The following is a 10,194-nucleotide window of genomic DNA, read 5'->3' as shown; positions in this document are numbered from 1 at the left end:
CCGGTGGGGTGGCTGTGCTTTTTAGGAAGGCTGTATGTCTCCTGCCTGTCAGTCAGGAACACCAGTGTGTTTGTGTGTGTGTGTGTGTGCTGCCAGTGTTCCCAGTTTCTTCAGTGTTTTCATGGAAGCCTCTCCCTCCCTGCTGTTTGCTTAGAGCATGGCAGACAGCTCAACGTGGGCTTAGGATTCACACACACACACACACACACACACACACACACACACACACACACACACACACACACACACACACACTACATGCTCCAGGCACTCTCATACCCATTTTTTGTCTAATCTTGATTTGGAGTGTGTATGATGTCTGTGGTTAGAGGTTCATCATATTGTCTATATTGTGTTATTGTTATGTTTGTGTGTGTTTGCGATACCATAACACTTTATGTGCACATGCGTGTGTTCGGTTGCATATGTTGCTGTGTGTGCGCAGGTGTCCTTTGTGTTGTTTGCGTGCCCTTGCACAGTGCAGGCCTGTGTGATTGTCATTTCCGTCATGTCTGCCTGGACATTTTTGGTAGTCAGCTCCAGTTTTGTTTTTTGGAGAGTTGGCACTGCGCCAGTTCATTCCTAAAGCTGCCAGTATTTCTCTCTGCGCTTGTGAGTCTGTGTGCATCCATTAGGGTAAAATATAGCTGGAATAAAGCTGAAATAGAAACAAATGTTGAAAATATCACCAAACTGAAAATGATGGGAACTGTATAATTAGCTTTCATGGTGAATGAGGCATATAGCCACAGTTTGTGTGTGTGTTGGTGCAGAATCAGGTTTCGATTTTCCTTCATCGTCTGTGTGGTTCGATGATGGGCAGTTTGGTTTCCCTGTGCCCCTCCCTGTGGTCTGTGTTTTCAACACTTGGTAGGACCACAGTGGCCACAGGCCAGAGTGGTTGTGACAGAGGAAGATCCTCTGTGTTTATAGCTCAGTCTTTCTTGTCTATGCTAAAGAAATAGCTCTGATGTCTTTGCTGTAAATATGAAGGTAAAGCCAGGAGAATGTTAGCTTAGCTTAGCACAAAGACTGGAAGCAGGGGGAAACAGCTAGCGTGGCTCTGTACAAAAAAATGTTTTTTGAACGGATTAGTTAATTAGTGAGCTTTAGAGGTGCTGGTAGGCAGATTATTTTGTTAGCTTTGTCCAGAGCTAGGCTAGTTGTTTCCCCCAGTTTTGAGTCTTTGTAGTAAGCTAACAGTCTCCTGGCTGTAGCTTCATATTTACTGTACAGAGAGTGGTATCAATCATCTCATCTAGCTCCTGGCAAGAAAGCAAATATGCACATTTCCCATGTTGAACTATTCATTTAAGTCTCTGCTATGCTTCCACTTTATCTCAGCTATCAGTGAACTCAGCAGTAGCTGGTAATCTCAAAGCATTCCTGTCACCCAACTTCATTTAACAGTTTTTATTTCATGGTGGACGGTTTATTTCTTTGCTATTCAGGTTTACTATTCTACTCAGCAAGCTGGCCGGCACAGTGAGAGCTGGCATTTGCTGATCACGCTCTGTTGCCACCACCTCATTGTGATTTTTGAATCAAATGTAAAAGCTGCAGATTATTATTTTACAAATTGATGTTGAGAGTCCCATTTTCTCTGATGGCTATTTGCTGCAGAATTAGGGGATTCGTGGTCCAGAAAAATGTGTCGGCAGCCCCCTTTTCAAAAGACAGACGTGTTATCAGTCAGCCACGACTTCTCACAGGTCATGCTGCTCTGCTACTGCAGACTCCTCTTCTATCTTTGTCCGTCCTTTATGTCTTTGACTCCCTTTCTCTCCTCGCCTTGTCCCTCCTCGTCTTTCTGTGTTTCCTCCTCTCCCTCTGTGTGACTTTCCTCTCTCTGTTTTTCCTCTCCTCTGCCCGTCTCAGTCCCTCCTCCTCCTTTCTTTCTTCAAGTGTCTTCTCCCAACTTTCTCTTTGCATATCTCCCTCTCAGCCCCCACTTGGGGAGGCCTCGGCTCTTCTCCCGTACGAGCCTCCAAACAGGCAAACAGTCATGCAGCTCTCCTATCACAATATAATGAGATTGGGAGCACCCAAATTGAAAGAAGCCATTTTCTACAGCTTTCAACTTATTATCGAGGGGGGACCGACTTATTCCAGTACCTCTGAAGGCAGCGGAGGAGAGAGGGATGGAAGTGATGGAGGGATGGAAGGGAGTGGGTTTGAAGTGAGGGGGGTGCTGAGGGAGGAGCTCAGGGGTGAGCTGTTTTACATTTTGAATGTTTTCTTTTTCCCCACTCAGTCTCTTTCTCTCTGGTTTTCAGTTTGGTCACTCGTGCAGCCTTGAAGTCCAAGTCTTTTATTCACCATGTTCCTCTTAATATTGAAAAAGAAGCATGTGAGGCTTTCTGGACTTCTGTTTATGAGACTGTTTGAGCACCTCTCAGTGTGTGCGAGTGTTTATTTTTCCTCTTCATGACTATTTATATGCAAACAGTAGGTATATTTGTGTCTGAGAGAGTTGTGTGTCCTTTTTATTTTGGCCAGACTTCTGCTACTACACACTCTGATTTAAAATCCAAGCATTTAGGAGTTGCTGTTATCTGCAGCGCATTATAATGGCTGCGCGCTATCTGACTGGCAGTGTGGATGTGGCATGCTACTTTTTGGACAGGCCTCTATCCTGCTCTGTTCGCCATTCGTTTATTGTAAACTACAAGGAGGATCGCTGGCTCAGCACTAGAGAAAAATGAAACGAGGTGAGCAAAAGTTCTGGTGACGCACCTCCAACGTGGCCACAAAATACCTCAATGTTCATCCGCACGAGCCCAGTGCAGCCGCTGAGCTGTACAGAGACATATTCTCTTCAGCAGAAGGCAAGCAGCTCATTCCCAACGACACATTAACGGACGTGAGCACAGCATGCCCCACATATTGACGCCCCGATCACATCCTTTAAATGTCACAAATCCAGCGATGGCCCGCGAGGTTGCAGAACTGGTTTAGGAGGTTTTGAAGATGCCATGCACAAGCTGTCAGACCTCACCAGCATCTGCCCGGTCTGATGGTAGAGTTGAATTTGTCCTTATTTCCAACCAGGACAGTCGATTCTACTTGACATTTTCAAAAGCGGGTCTTTCTTCATTTGAAAAATCATCTTTAATCCAGTTCAAGGGCCTTAAACAGTAAATAATCCTCTTTTTGTTTGAGTGTCTTGTCAAAAAGTCACATCTTTTCAAACCTTATTTGGCTTTTATTCCGCACAAAGATGATAATCTGTTTTGTTTGTGCCTTTACAATGTGTTGTAGTGTGTTTGGTACCTCAGCCAAGGAGGCTTTTAGGCCTGTTAAGTTTGTTTGCTTTTTGTCTGGTAATTACCAGATATCTCAAAAACCATTTAACAGATTTCAGTAAAATTTGGCAGAAATGTAGGGCAGAGAAGGAACTGAGTAGATTTGGGAGCAGTCGCGCTAATATGTGATAATTTTTCTTCTTTCTTTTTATTATGTTTTTGGGTCTTTTATTGCCAGTAAAAAAATATTTTTCTCATCAAGACAAATCCATCAGCATCAGCACGTTTGCAATTTTGAATTTTTGCAATTCAAATATCATCCAATTTGCCACATAATGCATAAGCTTTACTTTGTGTTTTTGATACGTCACACACTTCTTTTCTGTCACTGTTTGCCAGATTCTTTCAGGTGTAGTCTTTTTTTTAAAGCATTAACTCCAGCAAAACCTGACTTGAAGTTAATTGTCAAATGCGTTTTGGCCTTCGTCAGGAGAGAGATGCAGCCTATTTAAAGTGGAACTCTGCTGATTTAACACGTCAAACTGGTTTACAGGTCTTTGGGAGTACTGCTGCATACATGAGAAAAGCTGTATAAAGCCTTTTGTGGCTCCAGAGGGAGCTGTGTGAAAGTCTGATAAATTGCCTAATGTGATGTCACTTGGGTCAGCTTTGGTTGGAGCTGAAAACTATAAGTCTGAAAATGAAAATAGTCTGGGGGAGTTAGACAGAAGTGAGTTTAGCAGGCCTCTGTAGCAGGCTAGTGGCTCCAGGCTACATTAGCTGCTACTAGCATAACACACCCAGTATCTTTGGCTCTGCTTCATCAATACTATCCATCGTGAGTCCAGCACTGTTATAAGGAGTGCAATGCTTTTTACATATACTACCATAACACATTGTGCAATTGCAACCAAACCTTGATGGCAAGTCCCCATTCCCTGAGCGCTCCTGCTGAATTAATCAATCAATTAATCAGTAACAGCTTTTTGCAGCTGCACAGAACAAATCCAACAAATGTTCACCAGCGGCTGCACTGCACCGTTTTTGTTATATATGTGTGTGTGTGTGTAGCTGTAGTTTTGTGTGTCCTGTATCTACCGTCTGTATAGCAGAGTGACCTTGATGTCTGCACTCAGCAGGAAGACACTAGAGAGGAGTGATTAACAGGAGAGAGACAAAGAGAGGAGAGAGAGAGAAGTGCTAAGACAGATGAAAATTAACAAAAAGTGTGTGAAATCAGTCGAAGTCAAATATGCAACAACAATAAATGGAATAAGAAAAGTTAAAAAAACAAGTGGGGAGGGAGGGAAAGAGGAGGGTGGAGTGGAGGAATGACTCACCACACATCTATTGTTTTTCTTCTTCTTCTTCTTCTTCTTCTTCGTCTTCTTCCTACAGGCAATCTGGAGGTGCAGTCATCAAGAACAGGTAAGAGGGAGAATGAGAGATGGGAGGGTGGAGGAGGGAGGAGGAGGAGGTGGGGGGGGGGGGAACAAAGAGAGGAATATTACACTGAATGGTAATCAAACTCACACTTGTACAGGTGAGAAGATACGGCACGTACATTGTCCTCACAGTGAGAAATGTGTTACTGTGCTGCATGCGTGTGTGTGTGTGTGTGTGTGTGTGTGGTTCCAACAGTGTGTAGTTGCCAGCTCATCTGCTGTGACCCAGGTTAATAGGACTGTGCCATCTCCACGGCTCACACACACACACACACACACACACACCATAACTGCCCATGACTGTCCACTCACTGCCCCTTTTGACTTACACACATGCACATACCCTCAGAAGATTGCCGACACACACACACACACAAACACACACACACACACACAAAAGCCTGCCGTGTTTTTTTCCTGTCCTCCTGCTAAAGTTGGACTGTATTCCCTCCTTGTCCTTCACCTTTGACCCCCACACACCCTCCTCCTCCTCCTCCTCCTCCTCCTCCCCACTTTCTTTCTCTCAGTCTTGGTGAGGAGTTCTATAAGGAGGCCATTGAACACTGTCGCAGCTACAATGCCCGTCTGTGCGCCGAGCGCTCCATGCGTCTCCCCTTCCTGGACTCCCAGACCGGCGTGGCCCAGAGCAACTGTTACATCTGGATGGAGAAGAACCACCGTGGACCAGGTGTGTGTCTCTGTGTGTGTGTCTCTGTGTGTGTGTGTGTGTGAGGTGTGTGTGTGAATAAAGTGGCTGGCTGAGGCGTGAGGAGCACTCCAGAGCGCTCTTGTTGGTGTGTGCGTTGTGATTGCCAGCTGTTGTGCTACACAAATTGTTCTCTCCGGTCATTTGTCCCGTGGCTTCCTTTCTTCCTCTGCTCTGCTTGTGTCCGTCTCTCTCTTTCCTTCCTCTCCCCTCTTCCTCATTTCCTCATCCTCTCAGGCCTCCTACCTTTCAAACCTCAACTTTTTTTAAGAACTTTCTCCAAAGGGTGTTTCCTCATCGCTTTCTCTTTCTCCATAACATCAGTGTATTTTGGCAGTGAATCAGACACCCCTGTAGGCGATGATACGCCGCTGGCACCAACTATTCCAGAGAGAATGCACTCGTGTGTGTGTGTGTTTGTGTTCTCGTGCACGAGTGTGTTTAGTCTGGTGTCTGCCAGTACAATTCTTTTGTTTGTTTGTTCGTTAGTTTAGTTAGAACTTGATTTGCATAAAATAGTATTGAATTAAATAGAAAATCAAATGTATTAACATTCAGATCTAATTTATTTTTATTTCTATTTGGTTAATTTCAGTCACGTTTTGATGGCTGATTATTCATCAGCAGCAACATTGCCATGACATTTTACAAAACCAACAAAAAGAAAAACACATTTGGAAACATGTACAGCACCATTACAGACTCCCATTTACACCACAGCCCGACTGAAATATATTATATGAATTAAGATAAAATATTGTGCCTCAGAGTGGAGTTTCTCGACAACTATTGGATGGATTGCCATGATGGTTCAGACATTCCCCCTCAGCATAAACTGTAATAAGTTTGGTGATAAAATATCTAACAATACCTGAAAAACCAATGTCATTCTCATCATCTTCAGCTGCACTTTGTACTTAGTGCTAATTGGAAAATGCTAGCATTCTAATAAAGTAAATTAAGATGTGTCAGCATTTAGCCCAGTGCAGCCTCGCTGAGCCACTAGTCGGGCTGTAGACTCCTAGTCTAGTTAAATGATGTAAAACACCAAGATTAGAACAACAAAATTAAAATGATGTAGATAAACATAATGCTAATATTCCATCATGTCAGACTGACTCTCTATTTGTCTAATCGCCCATTTATGTTCATGCACTATTGAATGTGTGAATTCACGGTGGTGTAAGACAGTAAATGTGAAATAATATTGTGGGGCATATTCTCTGTAACAGTGAACCAGGTTGTTTGCTGTAGTCAAATTGAGGAAAGAAACGTAGAAGAAGAGCTCTTAGTCAGAGCAAGTGCTGTTGCTGTTGCCAGCCTCACGTGTTGTGTGTCAGTTGGGGAGAACGCCACATTAAGTTCCATAAAAGCTCTTCTTTGACTCCCGTGGAGCAGCGAGAGTTTTATTTTCACCTGAAGTAATACAGTGGTGATAGTAGTAAGTCCTATAGCCGAGCTGTGCATTCCTCTGTGTTTCAGGTCACGCTCCAGGTCAGTTGTACACATATCCTGCTCGCTGCTGGCGCAAGAAGAGGCGGCTAAACATCCTGGAGGACCCACGGCTTGTACCGATCGAGTTCAAGATCGGTAATTGAGAAGCAATTTTGATAACTTTTACCGATGACAGAATTGTGAAATCAGAGTCATTAACCCTAACATGCCATTTTGCCCTTTTAATTCACCTTATGTAGCCTTAAGGTTTGAAAAGTCCTCTTTATTCTACATCGTCTGACAGTATGTCGTATATTCCGCTTATGCAACTATCATTGAAGATATGTTATTTTATAAACATGTCCCCAAAATTCAGACTGACGTATTTGGCGTTTTTGAAAAGTTTGGGAATGCTCAGCTGCACACCACGATAGTGTAATGTCCCCCCCACCAGCAGGTCAGTGAGGGTCAAGATGTACATCACCACTTCCACTTTCCTCTACTTTTGCTCTGTGTCATGGCCGAGCTTTGTGTTTGTATCTTGATTGAAAGAAAGTTTTATTCGTAGTCATAGTTATTAGTTAAACTCACAATAATTTGCATATTTTGCCCATTTACTGACATTCTGCAGCAGGTGAAAATGTGGATGCTTCCCACAAGCAATTCACATAGTTTTAGACAAACTGCAGATGATCACTCCGGCGTCTGTACACTGAAGCTGAAGTCCTTGTGTCGCCATGAACCAGCCAGATTTTGTTTCCTCGGGGCACTGTCGGCTCGACTGAGCGTGTCAGTATGACTGTGAGATCTCTGCTGTTTTCTGATTGTAATTGTCTCATTCTCTAGACTACGAGGCTTCTCTAAAGAAGGAGGGGGGTATCCCAGACGGCCCTGTGTTGGAGTCGCTGCTCGCCGGGGAAACCCTGGACAAGAAGGTAGAAACCAAGGAAGAAGAGCCAATGAGCGAGTGTCAGGTGAGACTCTCGTTTCTCTTTCTTCCCTGTCTCATTTCCTCTCTCTCGCTCTTCACTACTTTGTTGTTCTCTGTGTCTTCTCCTTGTTGTTTTCTTCTCATCAGGCTGTCTATCTTTTTTTTTTTTTTATCCGCCTGTATTACCCTCTGTGTTTGTGTTTCTTTGTCTGTCTCTGCCTTTGTCTCTCTCGGAGTGTGTGTTTTGGTGGTGACACTGCCTCCCGCGGCTCTGACAACTCCCTCCTGGCACCGAGTGTGTGCGCGCTTGTGATTGTGTGTGATTGCGCTGCAGCCAGTCTCGGGGTGTTTTACAGGGATTCGCCTCACGTGTTTTAACCTTGTGAACTATTTGAAGGACATTTGAGGAAAAGTCGATCCATCTCTTTGCTCTTTGCCCTAATACTTTATATCAGTAACTTCTGAGAAAAAACTTAATGCCCGTCTGGCTGGAGTATTTCACCAGCTGGAGGCAGCTGCTCTCGAATTCAGATGGACAGCTAATCAATCAGCAGTTGAGTGAATGGCCCTCACAGTGGCCCTTTGAGAGCTAGAGTAGTGTTTAGGGCCTCTAATCCAGGGCTTCCCCTGACTCCAGCCCAGCTCAAGGCTCACCCAGGCAGGCATTGCTTCAACACACTGTGCACACTTTGCTCTTCCCTTGGTGCTATCTCGTTCAGATGTTTTATGACTCAGTATCAGAGATTGTGTTGGTGTTTTCCTACACCAAGGACAAAAAAAAGCAAAACGCCTCTTGTCTTGAAGGGGCAGCCCACTGATTTTACACATGGAGTTCAGTTTATTTGTCATGAGAAGTTCTACACAGCCTGTTGTAGACTGTCTCATAAAAGAGACTATCAAGTTGCATTATGGGAAATGTAGCGTCCAGGGTTTTTGGAGCTTCACCCATACTAGGAACTAAAGATCAGGATATCTTGGCCTTTGCTCCTTGATTCTTTTGAGTCCCCTAAAAGAGACTATCAAGTTGCATTATGGGAAATGTAGCGTCCAGGGCTTTTGGAGCTTCACCCATACTAGGAACTAAAGATCAGGATATCTTGGCCTTTGCTCCTTGATTCTTTTGAGTCCCCTAACTTATAGAAGCACAATACTAAATTGCGTTGGTGTACCCCCGTTAACTGAGGACGTTGTAAATCAAATCGTTTATTACGATGAAATGGTGACACATTTGGCTATATTTAGTGTTAAATGGTTCTGCTCTTAAGGTTGTTGATTATGGATTATGTAAACACTCTCAAAACCAGCAGGGAGACGTGTAATTTCATGATCACCCATGGGTCCATGCAGAACAGTGCGAAAGCAGGTAGAGGCTGAGATGGTTGAGGGGAAAGGAGAGCAAAGAGAAGAAAAGGTAAAAAATAAATTAAAAAAGACCATCTGTCTCTCACTCTCTGTATCTCATCCACAGAAGCTGCTGGTCGGGGATTTCCCTCATGAACTAGAGGTGGACGAGATGGAGGAAGACGTCCCGAAGCGCAAGAACCGTACCAAAGCACGGGTAGGACATCGATTACATTTCACGATTCATCTCTCTGTGGTCATTTTTTAGTAAATTAACAAGCCAAGAAAGACATTGTTTGTTTAGCTGTCAGGGTAGAAGAGTGAAGCTGGGGAAGCCAAAGGCTCAGAGTCAAACTGTGATGTGAAAGTTATTCTGCTGCACTGGCACGACCCATATAATCATAGTGTGAGAGTCCTGTGTTTCTTATGTCAGATTAATATTGCAAGGATTTTTTTCTAATCCCTGGTCTGAGGTCTACGGTAGATGTGATATATTTTATTTCATAGCGAGTTTGACTTTAACTTGTGCTTTCTCTGTAGTCTGTAGTGAAATGTCGTGTGAAAAAAACAAGCACTAACGGATCCAGAGATTTAAATCATGCTGGGACAACCTTGTGTTTTTTTTTACAACTTTGATTAGATCAGACAGCCCCCCCCCCCCAACTCTTTTTGGGCATCCTATGGGAAGATAATCAAGTGTTAACAATGTATTCTGAAAGTCATCACACACACATACACATGCTCACACACAGACACCAGGGTTGCTAATTGGAGCTGTTGCTCCCCTGCTAGGTGTCATCAGCCCCCTCCTGCTGGAAGAGGAGCTTTACACTGAGAGCAGATGATTAGAATGCAAACGTGCGTGTGTGTGTGTGTGTGTGTGTGTGTGTGTGTAGACACTTGAACACACAAGTGAGGAGTGTGCTGTTACGCTCTTTATGTGTATGTGTGTGCATACAGGACTTGTATGAAGTGTGTGGAGGTTCAAACTTTTTGTGTGTATCTTATATACACGTGTGATGTTGCATGTGGCTGCCTGAGGTCTCACAAGTGTGTGTGTGTGTGTGTGTGTGTGTGTGTGTGTGTGTATGT

General features: G+C 43.9%; 1 protein-coding gene across 1 annotated transcript in view; it reads left to right on the top strand.

Moving 5' to 3' along the window:
- Nucleotides 1-27: 27 nt before the first annotated feature.
- Nucleotides 28-10,194, top strand: part of dpf1 (double PHD fingers 1) — a 29,991-nt gene continuing 19,824 nt past the window's right edge. Inside the window, exons 1-6 of the mRNA XM_070906582.1 lie at nt 28-38; nt 4,638-4,673; nt 5,218-5,378; nt 6,879-6,986; nt 7,677-7,804; nt 9,230-9,319. Coding sequence (XP_070762683.1) covers nt 5,294-5,378; nt 6,879-6,986; nt 7,677-7,804; nt 9,230-9,319 — 411 coding nt within the window. The 5' untranslated portion in view covers nt 28-38; nt 4,638-4,673; nt 5,218-5,293. The remainder of the gene's footprint in view (nt 39-4,637; nt 4,674-5,217; nt 5,379-6,878; nt 6,987-7,676; nt 7,805-9,229; nt 9,320-10,194) is intronic.

The sequence above is a fragment of the Enoplosus armatus genome, chromosome 5 (genome assembly GCF_043641665.1).
Source record: "Enoplosus armatus isolate fEnoArm2 chromosome 5, fEnoArm2.hap1, whole genome shotgun sequence".
Classification (NCBI taxonomy): Eukaryota; Metazoa; Chordata; class Actinopteri; order Centrarchiformes; family Enoplosidae; genus Enoplosus; species Enoplosus armatus.
Note: the sequence above shows the minus strand (reverse complement) of the source record. Positions and strands in the feature narration are given on the sequence as shown.